We start from the raw sequence: 21,524 nt of genomic DNA, 5'->3' as shown, positions 1-21,524 counted from the left end.
TCTTTTCAATTCTATATTTATCTTAAGAGCAAGGTATCCCAATGTAAAAAAATAACAGCATTATGAGTCATTATAACAGTTAAAAAGTTGAATTAAGATAAAACCTTTTTTTATAATCAGTGAAATTTTCACCAGTCAGTTTATAATGTCATGACGAGCAAGATAACTTGTATTAGATTACTTATCTGAAGAGACAATGTGTGACCCATATTAAGGGAAATGTGGCCACTCAAAGTCCACCGCCAAAGTTCAAATTCAATTTGAAATACAGGATCTCCTTATTTTGTAATCCAAGACTAAAATGGTTTGGTTCCAAATAACCAAAGCGGCATGGAAAAGAACGGCGTTAAAGCATGATGATTGGAAATTTGAATGACACTACTTCTCAAAAGAGTTTTTGAGAGTGTTTTGGAAACAGAATTCCTGATTACAATATTTGTCTATTGAGGTATTTCAAATTCTCGTAAACAGCCTCAACTCGACAACTAGGTGTTAAAATACTTTCAGTGGTTTCTTTAGAATAGAGAAGCAGCGACCACATTTTACTCTGCTTTGTTATCTCATTAATCCTTGTGACATTGTATGGAATGCCACTAGTGCTAAGTTGAGAATGTGGTCAACAGAGTCGCAGCAGGGTTGTGTAGGGACAAGGCAGCTGCTGAAGAAGAACTCATTGAATGTATTAACACTGCAGTTGTCATCGTCTGGTAACAATATTACATCGTACTCAACTAAATTGCTGTGCACAGGTACAGGCTGACAGAAAAGTAACCTGGGGAGTAAATTGGAGATATTGTAGATGTGCGTTTTTGTTTTATGGCAAAATGTCTTGAGAGCTGAAGCCTGGTGAAGGCTGAGGTTCATATTTATTATTCACCAACGAAAAAGCCTGTCCATCTTGATTCTGAAAAAGTGTCACCATGACTTTTCCTTTGCCCAGAAAGGTTTTAATGATCTCTCAGATTTTGTAGACATACAAACATCAGAGACAGGCCTTTGTGGAAAATATTACATATTTTATTTAAGCATACACAAGTAAGCATACACCATATTCTTCATGATAGAAGTTGTGTAACCTTGTGCATAATAGTTATATCATGCTAGCCCTCATTAAGCAACGACTGCTGTACACTTTGTACGATGAATATAAACATGATTGCACTAATAAAGCAGTTTCTCCAAACCATGCTTCTTTGTGGCATAATTTACATATCCCCTTGACAGGATATGCTCAACTTCCTTGCTTGTTTCTAGTCTAATACAAAATACACACTGTGTAAGTTGTTTAAAATAAAAAAAATAAAAAATCCCATCTCTGTTAGTGCTGCGCCATCACAAAACACTCCAGTACAGCTACCAAGCATATTTTTCTCTTTCAGGCATTGTATGGTACACAAAGTAGCTTGAGAAAACACCTTGGGCCTCTGGCACTGAAACAAAGTCCTCAGTGTGTAGTTGGGCTCAAGTGGAATGTCGAGTTCTTACAGTCGTCACCATTTGTCGAGTTTGATTAAAAGAAAAAAGTAATTTTCTATCTGCTGTGGACAGGTGTGTATTCAACCTATTTCAAGCAGAAGCTTCAGTGGTCCTCATGACAACAGTGGTCCTCATGACAACAAACAACTTGAATCCAAACCATCAGTCTGTCCCTTCTGTAGTATGACCAGGTCCAGTGAGGCTGATTGAGTGTACGCTACGCCACCACGTGTGAAATGTGTAGAGCCGTCTTCCACTGATCCAACAAACATGTTTCACTCTGTTTTGGTGAATCTTGGTTAAACCATAGACTGTATATAAAATTAGAAGACATGACAGCTCCCAACAATTGAAGCCAAAACGTTTGGATTGCCCCCTGGTGGCTGGCTGCAGTGTGTGAATAAACTTTTCTTCATAAATGGTTTCTGTAATTGTATGTATTTTTAATCGAATTTTTTTTTTTTTTTTTTAAGCAGGAAGTTGAGTTGTGTTGTCCATCCTCAGCAGTTAACGTCAAACACAGAAAAACAATACATAGATTATATGCAGTTAGCCTACTGCTACCCTTAATTGAGTAGTTCAGCTTTTTTGAAAATGTGCTTAGTCAGGTTTAAAGAATTAAATGCGACGATCAATATGACTTTGAGCTTTGTAGCTCGAGCCAGCAGCTTAGCTTAGCTTATAATACATGCTGGAAATGGCTAAGCTAACTAGCCACTGGCTGTAGCTTCATATTTATATTATAGATGTGATAAAAGTGGTATTGATCTTCTAATCTAACTGCAAAATGTCCTTTAACAGTTGGACAACCGTCAACACAAGTGAATGTTCACAGTAGCCCTACACATAAATCAGTAATACATTATTTACAGTGTCAACAAAGAAGTGAACCATAATCTGAAGATGATGATGCACTGAATGGATCAACTTTAATCAGTCAAACCTGTAAAGGCTTTCAAAGTGAACATCTCATGTTGCCAGTTTAAGATTAACTTATTGAAGTGACTGCGGAGGAGGAAAGTAAAAAAAAAGTGTCTACATGGAATGCTGCTGAAAAAATATATTATTGGCAAACTTAAGGCATAGCACTAGTTTAGAGAAACCATCCAGGGAGACAACCATTACTATCCATATCTGTGTAGATGGAGGCCTATCGATCGGAGAGGCCCGGTGCCACTGCTGTGTTCTCTGGAAAAAATGGATTCAGCCTTCAGCTGCAGAAGTTGTTGCATCACTCTGGAGTGATGCAGCAGGGTGCTACTGTAGCTGCTTCACCATGTTTTTCCTGGCAACAGCAGAAACGTCTGAGTGAATCAGTATCTTTTCCCTTTTCCCACTCTGACTTCACCTTTAATCCAGGAGTGCAGGAGCACAATCTTGAGCTGTTCCTCGTATTAAGTATGAAAGATGCGAGAGGGGGAGGCGGAGGAAGCAAGAGAGTGATAAAAGCCTTCCACTGCATTAGTCATTCTACCTTTCAACCCGCTCTTATTTGACGTACCCGACAATAACCTTCACTGCTTTTTTTACCTGCCTTTGCACCCTGTCTCAGTTCACTGCTGTTGGCTTTGTGATCTGTTATGCTTGTGTGCACACATCATATTTGTTTGTTTACAATAAAAGACTCACGATGCATAGCAAAATGTGTGTGGAGTATTATCACTCTGTCTGTCGATGGAGACTTGTAACGGCTGTTAACCGGTAGGTTTTGTTGACTATTTAAAATGTTTTGTTTTTTTATCACATTCCTCAATAAAAAAAGTACTTTCATATTGTACACAAACACCACATTGATATAATGTGATAGACATACATGTTAGAGGTATGCTATGAAAAAAGCTGGTTAATGACATGACTTTCATAGCTGTGCATAACTTAAAAATCCCCAGTAACAATGCCGTCTTACGTTATGAGGCTACACAAGCCTCTCAAGAGAGCGAGAGCTCCCACACTCATCCTGAACACTTTCTACCGGGGCACCATTGAAAGCATCCTGTCTAGCTGCATCATTGAGTGGGGCAGTAGCCCCACTCCCTTCCTTGCAAGACACTTACACCACCCGCCTCACCCGGAAAGCCACCTTGATGGTGAGCGACACCAGCCACCCCGCACACGGTCTGTTCAGCCTCCTACCCTCTGGAAGAAGTTATAGGAGCCTCCGTTGCAGCACCACCAGACCCAGAAATAGTTTCATACACCAAGCTGTCAGGAAGCCCCCCCCCCTAAAAACACTCATGTACTTTTTGTACTTTTTGCACTTTATCACTTTAATCACTACGTTTACACTTTAGAGAACCTTATGCTGCTGTACTAAACATTTTTTACTTAGTATTAGGAAAATTCTTGTGTTATCTGTTGTGCCTGTGCACTTTATATGTTTCACTGTGGGAGAGTGGGAAACGTCGTATGGATTCCTTGTATGTCTTGAGCATGTTTATAAATTGACAATAAAGCTACTTTATCTTTATCTTATTATCTACATTGTTCACATTAGTGTTGTCATGTTTCATAAAAGGCCCTCTAAAGTGACACCACCAAATATAAAATGTATGTACACATTAAATGCCACAACATTACCTCCACATTTCCACTCATCTAAACTTGGATTAAATATCGTCACTCTGCAATATTTCCTTTTACTTTGCACACCTAATTAAATATCATGTGATAATGCAAATGACCCAAACTGGATAAACCTCCATCTTGTTAGTGAAAACACAAGATATTATTTTTAAGGCAGCACTACTGAGTTTAGATCAGCCCTCAAATACACCATTTCACTGTCTTATAACAAGTCCACCTTACAAATCACAGTAGACCATTCAGTTAAACACAAATTTTGACTTTGAATTGAGAGAGTCTTTGATTGAAGCCCTTCTGTCTTTGCGACATTTGTTCTGGATGTCACAAAGCAATCTAACGGTTGGAGATTTGGGCCCTTAAAAAAAGTATATTTTTCATGCTAGCCATCAGAAACTAAAGTTTTTACAACAGCGCTTCAGCTTTTCTCTGACTCAGACTCAGCATTCATTCCCTCACGTATGTTCAGTTTCATCATATGTCCAAACATTGCATGCTGGGAGGTTGAGTTTAAGGACGAACAGGCCATAGAGTCCTGGCTCCTGCACTCGACTGAGGGCTATTATTGCTGATACCAGGGTTCTCTTCAGTCCACTCCTCTGTAGAAGTCCAGCTCTTTTTGAAGTTCATTAATTAGATGAATGCTATGGCAGCTCCTTTTCCTCCCCCGCCCCAAAATGCTCTGAAGTCCATCACCCTCTAAGACAAAGACACAAGGAAATACTAAAGGGCTCATTGTGGAAGGTGGAATGTAGCATTTCAGAAATCTATAATAAAAGTAGGACAGAAGTAAGAGAATGTCAAAAAGTGTGACGGAAAAAAACGTTGTGGACTTCACTTCACGGCTACACGTATTCAAATCGGAGAAGCCTTTCAATACGAGCTAACACGTTTCATCTTAAATTATTTTGAATTGGGAAGTTCTGATTTGGCTGTGAGCCAAGTGATCCCGCTTAAGCAATCTAATAAATGGCTCTGACATTGGCCAGGTTGAGTTTGGATTCCCTGAGGTGGGAAAATGAGCTAGCGAGAGTAAAACGTTTCCCACAGGAGGATAAAGAGTTTCTTTAAGAGGAGGAAAGGTGATCTAAATTAAGAAAATAAAGATACCAGAACGACAGGAGTGCTCTGAAGGCACCATGTTGAAAATCAAAGAAGTAAAACAACAGTGATACAGTTGAATAATCTACAGTATTTAGAAAGTTAAAACAGGATGGTATAAAGGAAATTAGGAGAAGATGCTAAGATCAAGTAACAGGAGATGAATATAACAAAGTGGATCCCAGTGCAACCCAGAACTAGCTAAGCTCCAGGTTTGTGGCTGTTGATAACGCACCGAAAGACGACAAGAAAAGAGGTGACAAAGGGGGAGAGAGAATGAAAAGTTCTGTGGCTCTGTTTATTGGTTTTGGTCCCTGTGGTTGGTTTCTCTGCAATCGCTCCACCACCGGAGCCATTCTGCGATAATCTCTGCTACCATAGTCATTAAGCACTTTGAAGCCGCTTAACTCGAGCCGCATTCTCTCCACGGCCGACTCAACTCTCAGAGCAGCATCGGCCATGTCTTCGTGTCTGACCCCCCGTTGTCCTGCGACATCATCTCGGCACCGGGCCCTGTGCCAAAGGAGAGGGCCAAGAGTCCCAGCCTCATCCTGACAAGCAGATGGGCTTAAAAAGGGGCCCCGTTGGTTTGTGAGAACACAAAGTCTTTTGGATAAAGAGGAGACGTCTTGGCAGTCACACCTCGATGATGTTAACAGATGGCATCTTGTTGTTGTTGGAGAACTGTGGGAGGAACAGAAGGAGACGACAGGTATGAGAAGGCTGGAGGACTCACAGGGATCACATTGTAAATGCCTTCATTAAGCATGAGGATGCCTCTGGATGTTTTGTTGATGTTTGTGGAAAGGGATAGCAAAGAATAAAGATTTGTTTTGACTTTTGTCTCCTGCTCTGGTTTTGAACAAAGGAGATGAACATGGTACGAAATGTTTATTTTTTTTCCATATCAGGAGCATGGTCTTTCAGTTTGAGAGCGGCACGATTTTCCTGTTTGAATTTTGAAATGCTCTAACTCAAAACCCTGCGCTCACATTCAAATACACTCTGCTTTGCATAGATGTCCTGTGCTCATGCTGCTTCTGTCTGCATGTGAAACATCTCACTGGGATTTTTTGTGCAACAGGTCAGTCAAAATTCCACAACCAACAGAATGCCAGGTCATGTGTTGTGTTGGAAAAAGGAAATTGCTCCGCACTTGTTTCATTACCTCTGCTGTTGGTGCTCGTCCCATGTAATACAGGGGTAAAAGAAACAGGGTTGACAATTCCAATTGTCAACGCCACACCTAGTATTCTATTGGGTGTGGAATATTGAAAGACTTGTTGCACAAATAAAATCTGAGAGCAGAGGATAAATCAGAGTGCAAACATTTCAGGCAATCACAGAAGCAGATGAGTGAAAGGAGAAGAACTGAATCTGGACCCCAGGAAATCTAAACACTAGCAGGGTATATTTGAGTACAAGCATTTTTGAGTGAAAGTGTTACAAGAATTCCTGCCGTCGAACTAGGAAGACCACACTCTTGAATAAAGGAAACCTTCATATATGTGGCTCTGTTTATTGATCAAAAAGAATCGGGAGCCTTGATGTGAGTTTGTTCACAGCTCAGAGCTGCATAGTCATTCACATAATGGTGCCACGTGGAAGTAGTGTTTCAAGCTGGTGTTCAGATGACACTATGAGCGCGCATGAGGTGTCAGCATAAAACGTCTAGAAATGGCCGGGACCATTCACCTGCCCGGTGCTGCTGATGGGGGAGGCACCCGGGGAGAGGAGGAGGGGGTGGGTTATACCTTACTGCGCAACAGCCCCCCTGTTGGGTGTTCAGGAGTGCTGCACTCCGAGGAGTTTTTGGCCTTGTCCTTGTTGTTGTTGGGCTCGTTGTCTTTAATTATGTCGTACTGGCGACAGAAGAGAGCGATCACACCTGAGAGGGGAGAGAAAGGAAGTGTTCACCAAACAGCCAGCTCCGATTATCCCCCCAAAGGATTCCAGCTGCTGCCTTTGTAGGCCACAGCAGAAACAGTGCACGTGAAGCCGCCTGATCCTGGTTTATTGAACTTTGTCCTCACCTGCCCACATGATAAGTACAACCACAATGATGATGAGCTCCCCCGCCCTCAGCTGGGTGCTCTGGCCCACTTCTTCCATCGTCACCTCGTCTGCAGGAGTTAAGAGGCAAAATGTTAATAAAGTCCTTTTTTAGACATGACCTGTTAAAAGCCTTATCTACCCCCCCCCCCCCCCCCCCCCCCACTCGCTTGTGGTGAATCCAGCGGGGGAGCCCCTGCTGTGTTCCAACATCGGAGACACCTGAATTTCTGCTCACTTTATACTAGGGGGCCAGGCGGAAAAAGTTTGCAGAAACTGTGGAGGCTCTCACTCAGGCTTTTGTGTTCACACATGCATGAGAAAATATGTGCGATCTGCAGAGGTCAGTGCATGTCTGAAAACAGCTTTGAGTCTATTAGAGGAAGTGAGTTTGACCTAAATAGATAAATGAACCATTATTACCTCTGCTAAGGAGGTTTTGAAGTTTTCATCTGGGTTTGTTTGTTTGTCTGTCTGTTAGAAAGCAGGATTATTGAAGGACTACTGGACGTATCACCACAGAACTGGATGGAAGGATGTGGAATGGGTCAAGGAACAACTCATTACATTTTGGTTCCAGGAAACATTTCTTTCACTTTGTGTAGATTTTTTAGATTTTTTTTATACAGATGTTCAAGGGAATAATTGATGGAAATAGATTTTAAATCCATCTTATTTTGGGAAACCATATCTATAAGGTTGTACAATTTGGTGCAACTTGAATTAATTTAAGGGAATTGTTGGGCCTTGGTGGATATATGTGCTCTGCTGAGTTGAACATTTATCATTGAATGACACAGAGAGAATTTAAATGTCCTTTCAGAAGAGGACCTGGCAGAGGAATGCACTACTGAGGTTGGATTTTAAATAGATGGCGCCACCTTAAATTCCAGATGTTGGCTCTTTTTTTTCAAAGTTGTAAAACAGGTTCCAGCATTTCTGCACTATATTTTGATATAGGGAGTAAAGCACTAATTCTATAGGGTAGGTGGAGTGTGAAATATGAATGTCCCCTCACAAATAAAGTTTGTACAGTCCCCCGAAGGAGTGTGTGAACAGCAGTGTGAGAGCACTTTATTGTCTCTGAAAACGTTCTCAAATCTCATTTTTTAAATTGCTGTTCATGATTTTATCTACAAGATTCTAATACACTTCACGGTCATATTTTATTTGATCATTCATTTTGTCACTCCACCTGTTACTCATTTCTCCCATGACCACACAGTAATAAGCTCTGTCTCATGCTCTTGGCCTAGATTTATGCTAACAGCTAGTTTTCCTATTAAATATTTAACCAGTCTTGTTCGGTTTTCTTCTTTTGGCCCTGTAGATTTTTAGGATGTTAAGTCGTTTCTTATGCACAATCTATTTGATTTACATATATATATATATATATATATATATATATATATATATATAAAAACTTTTAATCCTTTTTAGTTTCTTTTAGTGTTTTTCCTGTTCCTGAGGGTACAAGTTTCTAGATTTATATTTCTATACATGTGTAATTGTCCTACACATTTGGGGTTTTATTGATGTACTTCCTGCTTTTATTCCAGACAGAAGTTATTTAACGTTTGCATTCTCCCTCCCTGGAGATCTCGAACTTCCTTGCACACTCTTTCTGTCAGCTCTTGTAACTTATCATTTGCTGGTGTAACCATATCACAGCCATCTTATTCCCCAAGGACTATATTATTCTTGTGCTTTTACCCATTACAGTATAAGAGATGCTGCCAATTATCAGCTGGTCTGCTCCCTGTGCCCTCACCCCTTATATTACAGGTGCAGCACAGTTATGGTAGTGTGAGTGGCAGCGCAGGTGTTGATAAGGACCTTGGATACAGTGGAGGAGCAGATTCATTAAAGATTTACTTCATGTATGTAGCCATGATGGTGTATACAGGGGTGATCCTTAAGAGACCAATTTCTCTGAGTGCCCGATGGAGTCAAGTGATCACAGAAAGGCAGAACGTGAGGAGATTAGTCAAGGCTTCATTAGGGCTATCAGGGATTTCTCTATTTTACAGTGTGATAGAGATGAAACAATGGGGGAAAAGGTAAATCAGAGCAGTCAAGATCAATTTGAACCAACAGGGGAGACATCTCAGAGACCTTGGTTTCACATACAGAAGTCTTTCCTGTAGATTAGTGCAGGCATCTCACACAGAGCAACCACACGTTGAGGCTTTTTCTTGCTCCTCTGCTGAAAGTTGTGGACGTAAAAGGCTTCATCTAAAGTTCACCACAGCAGAGAGAGCACTTCTTTTGCTTTTGATTGGATACAGTGGGTGACATTTCAAGGGCCCGGCGTGGCAGTAACCCCACGCTCCAGTGGCTTTTAGCAACAAGTAATTCTGCAGATCGATTGGCCTCTGTTGCGTAGTGTTAACCAACCAAAGCAGAGTAGCCCAAGGCCTCACTGGGGCTAACTGGTCAGCTGTAACACCTCTGATGCTCAGTGACCACTGCCTAGACTTTTATTCAACACAGAATGAGTTAAAAACTTGGGGCATGGAGGTTGATACTTGACCCACTTAAAATGTAGCATATTTCAGCCTCTGACCATTCTTATATTGATCTCTCTCTTGTGAGTTAACTAAATGAAAGCCAAGTGTTCAATCACTTGAATACCACTTTGACCTATACATAAACAGAACTTGAAATACAACAATATCTGATTTTAGGATGGTGTGTGATCTGTGACACATCTGGCAACCCGTGCCAACAGAGCATTTGAAAGCCATTTTTAAGACACGACCTTCGAAGGCTCTCTGGAGAACTGGCTCCGGACTTTCTCCGCAGTTTGCCTTTCACACCTGTGCAACGCAGTGGGAGATTCTCCTCTCTTAACAAATGCAAATCCACCGCTGGTTTCAGGTGATACATGCTCCAGGAGGTATAGGCAGGATGCAACATAGTCAGTCTTCTGCGGAAATCATGTATTTATGTTTTCAGCAAATCGACACTGGCGATGGCTCTTATCACCACATGATATGTAGAAGCTCTAGTGTAGACTGTTCACAAAGATGATAAAGGTGTCTCCAGTGCCTCCCACTATTCTGTGCATGTTGGATGGTTGCAGCAAGACAAAAGATCTGTCAGCTATTCAACATCATATCAACTCCTCTGATAAGTTATTCAGGGAAAACCTCTCCTCCAACAAATGTTTCAAGGTCGCATCTTGGGTTCTCCCAACGAGGCAGGTCAAAATGTTGACCTATTCCTTCAAGGTTCAATATCAATGCTTTTATTTCTGTGGCCACAGAGTGTGAAAGATTTTTGTTTTCTTTTGTTGGGATTCAGCAGAGCTGTTGAGGCAAGCAACACTTCACTGTAGCCCTGTTTTGACACACATATCAAACTATTATGTGTCAGAAGAAAGAAAAGAGTCACTTTTGTTTCCATCCTCGGTTTTGAAGAAGTTTCCAGCAGGGCCAGAGAGAGAAGGTTCTCCCGTTAACAGATCTGAAGAATTCAGATCTATTACAGTTATTCCATGTGTATTCCATCTGGTTCAAATTATTTGCAGAGGGAAGCCATACATGGTGCGTGTTTGTGTGAGAAAGTAACATTCAATTTTAATTGTCAGGATATCTCCTGTAACCTGTAACACTGTGACTTCTTCACTGTTCCTCCTCTGTCAGTCACTCTGTCCCTCCCTCCACTCGTTCTCTGACTCCGTCTCTTCCTCCTGCTTTGTGCACAGGTTGTGCTGTTCTTTTTTTCTTCACTCTCTCTCTCGCTCCGTTTGATCTCCAGAAGCTTAAACCTATTGTTAAAGAGGAAATGAGAAGACGGGGAATAATCCAGCTTTCGTACTCGTCCTTCGCTCTTAGCACCGAGTTCAGGCTGATAGAACAGAAGGGATGAGCAGATGAGCGGGGATGGTGAAAACCTCCCTTTTCTTCTCGGAATGTTTGCTTGTTATATCCAGACAAAGGACCTACAGCTGTACTGAGAGACTGTCGCTCCCACAATCGCTGTGCAAATTATGGGAAGTAAAAGACAAAGTCTGTTTTGTCTTTTTTTTACTAATTTTGTCCATCCATCCTATACATTAGCCACATATTCCCCATTCAAGTAATAATAATTCAATTGTACAATTATAATTTTTTTAGTTTACTCTTCATGTTGCTCCAGCTGATGGGCAATTTGCAGGATAAGCAAAGAATGTCAAGAAAGAAATGAAACAATTTGCATATCATACAAAATAAAGCATAAATATTTCATATTAATACTCCACTTCTCTCGTGGGCTTAAACAAATAACAGTTTTACGTGTGCATGGTGGGAAGCTTGGGAAAATCTCTCTCTCTGTGTGTGTGTGTGTGTGTGTGTATGTGTGTGTGTGTGTGTGTGTGTGTGTGTGTCTGTGTGTCTGTGTGTCTGTGTGTGTGTGTGTGTGTGTGTGTGTGTGTGTGTGTGTGTGTGTGTGTGTGTGTGTGTGTGTGTGTGTGTGTGTGTGTGTGTGTGTGCAGAGCCTACAAATGTGGAGAGCTTTCATGTTTTGGGGAGGTAGATGATTGAGCTGAGGCAAAGGGCTGCTCCCTTTAACAGCCTTCTAAATAAACCAGCAAACAAGCGTTCACAGAGGCATCAACCGCACTAGACTCAACTTATTTGTTCTGTCATGCCTTTACAGAGACACATTACAAAGCCAGATTAAACCTGGACAGCAGTTATGCTGCATTCATGTCTGCTGGAAATTAAAACTAGCTCAGCTGTGTTTTCATAGCATCCTATTAGATAAACTTGACATCTGTCTGTACAGCATCATTTCCTCAGCATAGAGGTGTCCAATGCGCCTTTACATTTAATTGGTGATGAGTAAATTACAGAATTCAAAACACAAACTCATTGTTTATTTATTTGTGTTAATACCTACATTGCTTAATGTTATAACTTACAACATCTATATATTTTCTCCAAGATGTTTGACTCACTTGAGGAAAGTTTTCATTGAGTCAGACTAATATTAGATTGTGTAATTAGTTACAGTTGACTAATGTATGTGAACCTGACCCTGTGGGAACAGTGGTTCCGTAATCTTCCAAATGAGGCACATTTTAACTGTACTGGTACACACATGCTTGGATGTAATTACCACTCTCAATAAAACTAAATCTGTGTCTCGGTTTGCTGTAGCTCTGAAGCCCTCCTGTTTATTTCTGTGCATTGGACATGAGATGAAGCCTCCGTTGTGCCTTTGAGGTTTTGTAAAACAGCAGGAGAGAGAATCAAATCTGAAATGTTTGCCTGAAATGCACATGTACGCACTCTTCTATTCGAAGCCTGTGTGCAGATATTGATTTCTGCACATTTTTACCCACGCATTAACAACAGATTCACAACGTCTCTGTAGACGTTCTGGATCCGCACCCTGTGTCTGGGTACAGCGGCAGCTTATATGAGAGATGAGTATAAATGAGAGGAGGAATGGACGGAGCAGGGCTTTAGCCAAAAGCACATCGATTTGCCACCCCTCGCAGCTCTGCCTATCTTCTCCCTGTGTGATGAATGCCAAGTCTCATCCTGAATCACCGTGCAGTGGTTCTGGGTGCATTTAAGGTGAGGCCCACAGAGGTACGTCTATATGCAGTGAAGTATACATCCCCCTCGGTTGCTATTATTCCTGAGTTGTGGTCAGTGGGGCCAGCACTCTGATGGGAAATTTAATTTCATGCTTTGTGTGTATATTGATCTTTATTGGTTTAGACAAAATCAGTCAAGATATTGTCAAAAGGCCAAGTCTCCTCTGGGCTCGCTGTCTTGAAAAGGACAGAAACAGAGTGAGGATATGAAAGCGTGGATGTTTGTTGGATGACTGAGCAGCTGTTCGACTTTGTGTTTTTTTGTCTTTGTGCTATTTCACCTTTACTCTTAGAGGCCTGAGTCTCGGCCTCCTTCGGCGTTCGGAAGCGCAGCGGTTCGCTCAGCGGGCTCGTCCCAGACATGCTGATGGACTGGACATGCACAATGTAGTCAGTCTCCTCCTCCAAGTCCCATAATGCACAGGAGCGTGTGGTGGTGTTGACTTCCTGGATGAATCGCAGCATACGCACGTCTTTCTTCTGTTGGAAGAAAGTAATAAACACGATTACTGCGGGGATATGTTTTGTCTCCAGTCATATGCTCTTTAACAATACTGTACATTGATTGTCTATGTGGCAGGGCACAGAGAATGCCTTGGGGGGAAACGTTTCATCAAACAAGAATATTTCTACAGTAAGAGTAATCTTAAAGCATCACTATTAAATCATCATAATTTAGGAAATGTCATGATTGCTTTTTTGCAAACAGCTAAATGAAAAGTTTGAGATGTGTGTGTACTCCGAGGTCTGTCAGCTAAATGTGTTGTACCCAGGAGTCAGTTACCTTAGCTAAACAATAGATATTAAATAAGCAAATACTAATTTATCATCTGCAGCTAGATGCTAAAGATATTACTACAGTGGTGATCTTCTTTGGGGACTCTTGGCAAGAGGATGAAAAAGCATATTTTCTCAAAACTATTTCTATAAAATATCATATACTTCTCTGAACACACAAAAGCATGTAAGTAAGTGACTAAGTAACTAAATACAATGCACAAAACAATATTTACAGTGAAAGCAGCTGCATGTGCTTTTGCTGTTTTTTTAGAATTATAATCCTATTGAATGTGTTATTTGTTGCTGCCAACATTCAACATTCCTCTGTGCACACTATAGTGCACACCACCAACCATGCAGCTCTTCCTCATCTGGTCATTACCAATGCCCGTGGATGAATGTGTATGTTGTGTGTTTGTATCCATACAACTGCTATATGACAGCTAGTGTCCCACATAAACTACTGCAATGTAAATTTGGGCCTGGCCGAGTAATGTATGTGACTTCCTGTGTGCGTGTGTGTCTGTGTGTGTGTCCGTGTCTGTGTGTGCCTATGTCTGATTCACATGGCTGTCAAACTCTGCTGTTGTCCTATAGTAGACAAGCAGTCCAACAGAAACCCGCCTCCTGTGTTAGTACCCCTAATGCACACTGACTCAGAGCAAGGCAACAGCACAATAGAGAGAGCTGGACATGACAGAAAACAACCAGTGATGAGCTCATGGATGAATGAAGGTGGTGTCAGTTTATTTTAATGTGTGTGCTTTTGTGTGTGTGTGTGTGTGTCTGTGTATGTGTGTGTGTATTTGGGTTGGAATAGTTTATACTTGCATAAGCTAATGTATCCCCTCCGGTCTGTGTGTCTGTACACTGCACTGTGCAAGTCGCTCACCTGCTGTGTGATGGCGAAGCCAATGACGGAGTCTCCCTCGGGGATGTCCCATGTCACCACAGCAGAGTTTGCTTTCAGCGCTGTGATGGTCACATTGACGGGAGGTGACAAGCTATCTGCAAGCACACACAGAAACAGAGTCTTGTTTCATCTCCTGCAGTACGGAGCAAATGAGAAGTTCAGCTCCATTTTATTTCTGCCAGTCACAGAAACGGCCACCAGCGTGGCAGAAAGCAGACTCAGTGCTGCGAATAAATGACTCTGTGGAATCCATTATGTCGGGCGTAATCGATGACGGAGCACAGATACAGAAAATAATGTCTCGGGGTGTTACAGTGGTGCTGCCCAAGGCTCCGCAGACGGTACAGTGTGATAGATTAGGAGGGATCAATGCAGTCTGGGAGACTCAATTAATCATAGCATTTTCATGACTTTAAAACTGGGATTTCAACATTTTAAAAGTTATTTGAAATCATATGTGACTACATTATTTTAAATGTTATATCCCTTCTTGCAGAATGGAAATATTGATTGACTGGTCAATGAACTCCAGGACTGAAAATCTTAACTGCAATTCTATGGATTGTAGTGAAATGTGGTACAGACACTCACATTGCCTCAGGACAAACGATCATAAATTTGGTTACTCTCTAACTTTTAATAATACATGTAAACTGATGACAAAGTTTAGCAGCCTTGTCTGTATTTTGTGATAATTAGCTAATTTCATGACGCAACCACAAGCACAATATATGACACCTGCATATCATCAGCACGTTTGCCTTGGTATTGATAACAAGGAATAAGACTGTATTTCAAGAAAGGTTAGAAACATAAACAAATATTTTGGGTTGTTGGAACACTGGAGTCTCCAGTCAAGATAGCAGCTCTGTGATGCTTATAGAGGCTAGTGTTAGCATGACCTCTTAACAAGCATAGACTGTTTTTAAGGATGGATGACGAGTCTCCACTTTCTCCCACTATCCAAAGATTAAGCCAAAAATATCCCCGATACAAACAGTGCCATCTTGCACATAGATGGCTCATGGTGATTGGGGGGATGGAGCTGTGTCATAGTTCATTTTCCACCACACCTCCAGTTTAAATAGGGTCACAGGGTACAAGATTCCAGAATAATGATTTGTTTTCATTGTGTAATCAAGTGTGAGACTGTGTGTGCCCATGTGCACCGCAGCTACTTCTGAATAAGACTCTTTAATTACAGTATGCGCTGCCTGAGTCTGCACTACACACAAACACCTCTACATACCCACACACCTAATGACTACAGTATGAAATGAGTGTGTCTGCTGATCAGAGGGCGAGCAGCAAACAAGAACATCGGTTTTCTTCAGGTGAGTGGGAAAAATTCCTCCCTCCTTTCACTTTCATTTCCTTTTGAAAAATATTTAGTGTGAACCGTGTCAACCGACCAGGCATAATGGATTATTGACTTTCAAAAAATATATTGTGTGACCTTTAGTTGTACTTCATGCCTGATGGACTAATAAATGTTATCAACACTGGGAGCTGACCGAGCTCTGACCTACTTCCTGAAAGTTTTGACATTGTATGATAAATAATACAGTTCGCTGATCTGAGTATAATGTATTTAAACGTGAATTGTGTTCAATCAAATTGACGCATCTACTTCTTGTCTACTTTTTCACCTATCAATTCAGCAATGTTATATAAAGATGTTACTTCATTGTTGTTACAGTGTTAAATGCTGCCATTTGCTTCCTGCTATTACATTTAATTTTCTGAGTTTTAGATTCGAAATAAATGCTCTATCGCAAAGTGTATTGCCCAAATCTGAAACCACTATTTATCATTCACATAAGTTACAGCTATGTTGAACCATAATGTCTGTATACTGTAACACACAGAAATTGAATGGAGCTCGACCCGACAGTCCCTTTGTGAAACCACATTTAAAGTCATTAGATCCGGACCCTGATGTATGAAGATGATTGGCTATTATTTTACGTGGAGGGGGTGGATCGGACTGAGGAGGTCACAAATCAAACTCATCTCTCAGTTAGTCCCCTCTCAACTTGTCCTCTCTTATGTGCCAATGTCGCTCTTGAAACACAGAGCATCAGCAACATTAAGCATAATCATAACACGGTTTTTAATCTTGACGGTGTCTGATTCATTTGACAAGCAAGCAAAGAGATGTAAGCATGAAGCCACGTGGGAAATTCGTGAGTCTATCCTTTAAAAGTAAGTTCATCTTTTAAGTTCAAAATTAGAATTACTCTCATCCCTCCAGTCCCCTAATGAAACCATGTTTAATTGAATTGATTTGTTAAGATTCTGCACCAAATTTCACACACACATAAATATCAACCCCCTAAATATGTCTCACTTTTTTCATGAATTATTCTCTGAGAAATCAAAGAAAAGGCTGCTAAACGCCCTACCTCACATTGAAAAAGAAAGAGAATAAATGACTGCATCTGTACCGTATCTAATCCGTACAGTGGTTTTGCATAATCCTGCTAACCAACAAACCAAGCAACAGAGAAATGGACATGGGGGAAAACATAACCTCCTAGGTGGATGTTAAACGATGCCATCATAAGCTGCTGTGATTGGTCCTTTTACTTTAACCTTATGAACCACACTTACGTTTACATGCATGGAAGCAGATCTGGTTGTTATGTCGACTTTTTGATTGAAAGCTTTCACATCAACCAAAAATAACCAAACCAAATGGGCAGGTTAGGTGGGGAAACATCCCTTTTGCCTTATGAGGTCCACACAGGATACTACACTTCCCATGTGAATGTTTTTTTCCGGACATGGACAAAGCTTTGCGTTGACCTCAGAGGCTGAATATTTCCTATCACGCTGAGTAACTTAATGTAATCTGTAAAACTAGAAACAGGCAATAAAGAAAGAGGAAAGTGAAGGGAGAGAATCAAACGACTCAGATGTTTAACATGACTATTGTCGACTACATGAATGGAGAAGAAAAATGTCTCTTCCAGGCGCGATAATAGAACCAGTCTGGTGTCACTCTGCCCCTCTTTCTTCTCTATAATAGTGTGATCAGCCATGCTCTTGTAAAGCTGAACCTCTCGTCTTGTGCCTCTCAAATTCATTAACTTTGCACAGAGCTGGTTAGCTTTAGATAGAGCCGCTTTCTTTCTGATCTCTGCAAGACTACTTCTCTCTTCACTCTTTAAATCAGAGAAGCCAGCCAGCTGCAAACACCCTTTGAAATGAGAAATTCCTCATGATATTTCCATTCACGTCCGAAACTACATTCCACAGTGTTGTGTTTCTTTAGTTTTCTCCGTCTTTTACTGCATTCAGTGCTGACAGCTTTTTGAATTATAAGTGAATAATCTTTGAAAACAGACTTTGATCTCTTTAAGACTCCAATATTATAGATCAGAAAATGAAAAAAAAAAGTCTTGGCAGCTGCAGGAGACTGTAACATAGATGGAGGTAGAGTTTGGTAAAGACAAAAGAAGTGTTATTCCTCCTTAGCTTTCTGAGAAACAAAGATAAAACATCTCTGTGTGTGTCCTCATGTCCCTCAGCTTTTACTAACTTTTGTTTGTCTTTGCCCGACTGCTATCACCAGTACAGCTGTGTTAGGCAGAGGGACAGCATGAGTCAACGTCAGCCATGACCGCGGCCAAAACATACACATGAAATTTGTCAGCTCTAATGAAACACCAGGCAGATGTCTTCCTCAACTCTCTCTCATCGTCCTGACACACAGTCTGCTTCACCCTGAGAGTTGGGGGTGACTTTGAGACCTGACAGATGTCCCTCCGGTGTGTGCATGTGTGTGTAAGTGAGACTGTTAGTTCAATGACTATCAGAGTGACAGCTAGGTGTCTATCCCATGCTGTGCAGCTTAACATCCCCATTCATTATAGAACCGGAGTGTGTTTGGGTGTCAGCGCACGTGTGTGTGTACTTATTCTTGTGTATTTGTGAGAACCCTTTTAGACCTCACGCATTGAGGATATTTTTGGAAAGTGAGGACATTTTTAGGGTTAGGTTTTAGGTTAGGGTTAGGCATTTAGTTATGATGGTTTAGGTCAGGGGCTGACAAATGCATTATTCCTGAGTGTCCTCTCAGATCGAAGTGTGTGTGACGAAGCTAAGTTGATATTTCCCAACACAGCATGTTGAGGATAAACACACTGTGACCTCTCCTTTTCCATAAAGCCTTTTTTTCATTTATTATTTATCTTATTTGCCTTATTATTCCTGTTGACCTCAGAAAGACAGGATCACTCCTTCCACACCTCTTCCAGGCCATGCTGCCATCCCTCGATCCTTACTCCTCCTCTGGATCCTCCTTTCAATTTGTCCACACACTTCTTGACACTGGGTACAATTTAGCTTTATGCATGGAGAAATATTGCAGATCCTCATTCTGTTTTTATTTGTTTTCTTCAAAAATATGTTGTTACGGTGGATCTATGGTCTATACAGTATCTGGGATGCTTGAATAGAATTGATCCATTGTAGATTTAATGACTATCACCTCTGCTTTATCACCCTGCTAGTCCATTGAAAAGGCATCAGCTCCTCAATGGATACGCCCGATATCCACACTACTCTTGAGTTTTAGAGACGCTCAATTTGAAAATTCTGCAGGTCTGCAAGGACACAACCAGAAATATTGGAAACTATGACATTGTCGCTCACAACCGCTTGCTGATTGCCGATTCACCCTGGTCTCTCGGCTACCAGTGTAGAACGCAACACGGATAATCATTTTCAAGCGTGACCCTGTTATCAGCTGCTGTGCAGCTAAATTCTGTATTTTACAATGATACAACTGCTTACGTGCATATTAGACGACTCACAACCAAATGTCTCCTGTGCAAACAGGCACGTGCATAACCAGTGTATGTGAGTGGTCACGTGTTTTCAGCTGTGTTAGTATGAATGAGGATTAGAATCTATACAGATTGAAATTGCTTTATTTTCTTTCAGTTTTAGTAGCATATTTTTCTCATAAAGAAGTGTAGCCCATTTCCCAGCTGGTTGTAAGGTGAAAGGTGTAATAACCAGCGGGTGAGAAGTGTATTCATAGAATCACTGTGGAACTAGGGGAGGATTAAAACTTGTGGTAGCCATTATGGTGAGAAAGCATGAGCCCACAGGGAATTAGTAGTTTGGGGAAATTGGGGAATTACAATTGCTTGTTGTTTATCCCCTGCTAACGTGCTATTGAGCCTCAGAGCTGTCTAAACTGCGGTCGCACTGTGCATCTCGGGGTTAGCATTGCTGGCAGAGATAATGGCTCACCTTCATTCATACTTTATGTTCCGTGATAGAGCCATCAGGATTTTTGGTGCTGATCTGGAGTCTGCCCTTACATGTGTCAGAGGAGTCCTTGGCAAGTGGTCTTGCAAAATTTGAGAGGATCACTATTTGACGCTCAAGGCGTTAATGTGTTTCATTTAAAAGCGAAAGCATCTGGTGAATAATTTAGGGTTTCCATCTAACGCATGTGTACCCATCTGAGTCACACTGTAACGGCATCACGTTTTATAATTGATTCCCTTCAATGCCTTTTTATTAGAGCTCGCCTACTGTTTCACAGCTGTGCCGCCGCTTTTCCAGTGCGGCTGCTGAAATAGTTACGTAAACCACAAAAGCGAGCTCCTGCGTGGAGATCCTCTTTTCCCCTTCTCCTTGTGTCCCGCCGTTGGTTCCATGCTACCGTCAGAGCTTTTGCATCTGGATCCTTGTTGGAGGAAATACACACCATACGTTCCTGTGTTTCTTGTGCTTTCAACTTATTTTCCCTCAGCTATAATAGACACTGAGGCAAACTTCCACCTCAACCATTTATCTGTTCGTGTCTCTCTTTTCGTCTTTGGCTGTCTCTCCACGGCTCCTCGTCCTATTTCTGAACAGCTTCTACACCGCAGCTTTTTGGCATCTTCTTGATAGGCTTCTGGTGTGTAAAGCTCTCTGACTGTAGCTGACACTTCACCCGGCAATCTGGTTGCAGTGTGGAGATGGCAGGCGACTAGGGGAGACGGTACTCTAACTGTGAGTCTCTTATACTATTGATTAGCCTCATGCTAGTCTCACACTGGCTGGATGTAGTCAGATGGGCCGCTAATAAAATAAAATCAATCAGTCAATCAATCAATCGTTATTGTATGCTGCACGTTTCAAACAATTCAATGCAATTCAAAGTGCTTTACAGGGGACTTGTAAAACATAGGATGTTCAAAATGGGTTGAGAATATTCAGACCTGCACTGCCCGTTCTTACCCCGCCTGTTCTCTTGTCGCTCGGAGATGCTCCGGAGAGAGTCCTCCTTAAACAGTTCCACAATACACTCTCAGTTTTTAGTGTTTGTGTGTTGGACGTTGTGTGCAAAGCTTATAATAAATAGCATATTCTGCCGAGTTAAGTTAGACACAATTGTCGCTTCTGCAGTCCCAAGATCACACCTTCCCAAAATAAAAGAGCTGTAATCGGCTCGATAAAAAGCACTGCAGCAAGAAAACTAACAATGTGCTTTTAATTTGTGCAATTGCTAAAGAAAAGCAATTCTATTAATATTGTTGTCATTAGACAGATAAGCACCTGAGGCAACCTTGAATGGCTGTTTCAGTACGATATGGGGAAATGAAAATAATCTAACAATCAAAATGAGCTGGCGGGCCAGATGCAATTGTTAGTTGGTCAATCTTGGTGTGGTACTCAGCACCCCCACCCCCCCCCCCCCCCCTCACTGACTGCAAGGTGCTTTTTGACTTTGTTCAAAGTTGCTCAACAACGAATGCCTCACATGACCAAATTGGAGGCAGATATGAACAGTTCAAAACAGACAGAAAGACGGATCTTTGTGGAGTTAGACGATGGATAACAAAGCAGTCAATAATGAAACAATAAAATAAGACAGCTGTTCCAGCGTAATGGCTGAAAGCAGTATCACCAAATGTTTTGGTTTTTGAAATGAGTTGAAATAAAATGGGTTGTTTGAACAGCCACAGAGCACCTGTGTGTATCAGCAGGAGACTGTAGGTGTGCATTTCCTGCATGTGTGCA

General features: G+C 41.4%; 1 protein-coding gene across 2 annotated transcripts in view; it reads right to left on the bottom strand.

Moving 5' to 3' along the window:
- Positions 1–768: 768 nt before the first annotated feature.
- fndc5a (fibronectin type III domain containing 5a) overlaps positions 769–21,524 on the bottom strand; it is a 28,736-nt gene continuing 7,980 nt past the window's right edge. The window contains exons 2-6 of one of the 2 annotated variants that reach the window (XR_009922001.1): positions 14,475–14,590; positions 13,084–13,282; positions 7,191–7,280; positions 6,853–7,045; positions 769–5,841 (exon numbers count right to left, since the gene is read on the bottom strand). Coding sequence is in view for 1 of the 2 variants with exons in the window: in XM_062396467.1 (XP_062252451.1) it covers positions 5,794–5,841; positions 6,912–7,045; positions 7,191–7,280; positions 13,084–13,282; positions 14,475–14,590 (587 nt within the window). In the remaining variant the exon portion in view is untranslated. The remainder of the gene's footprint in view (positions 5,842–6,852; positions 7,046–7,190; positions 7,281–13,083; positions 13,283–14,474; positions 14,591–21,524) is intronic. The other variant, XM_062396467.1, reaches the window with a different exon arrangement.

The sequence above is a fragment of the Platichthys flesus genome, chromosome 10 (genome assembly GCF_949316205.1).
Source record: "Platichthys flesus chromosome 10, fPlaFle2.1, whole genome shotgun sequence".
Lineage (NCBI taxonomy): Eukaryota > Metazoa > Chordata > Actinopteri > Pleuronectiformes > Pleuronectidae > Platichthys > Platichthys flesus.
The sequence above is the reverse complement of the archived record's forward strand: the minus strand, read 5'-3'. Positions and strand labels throughout refer to the sequence as shown.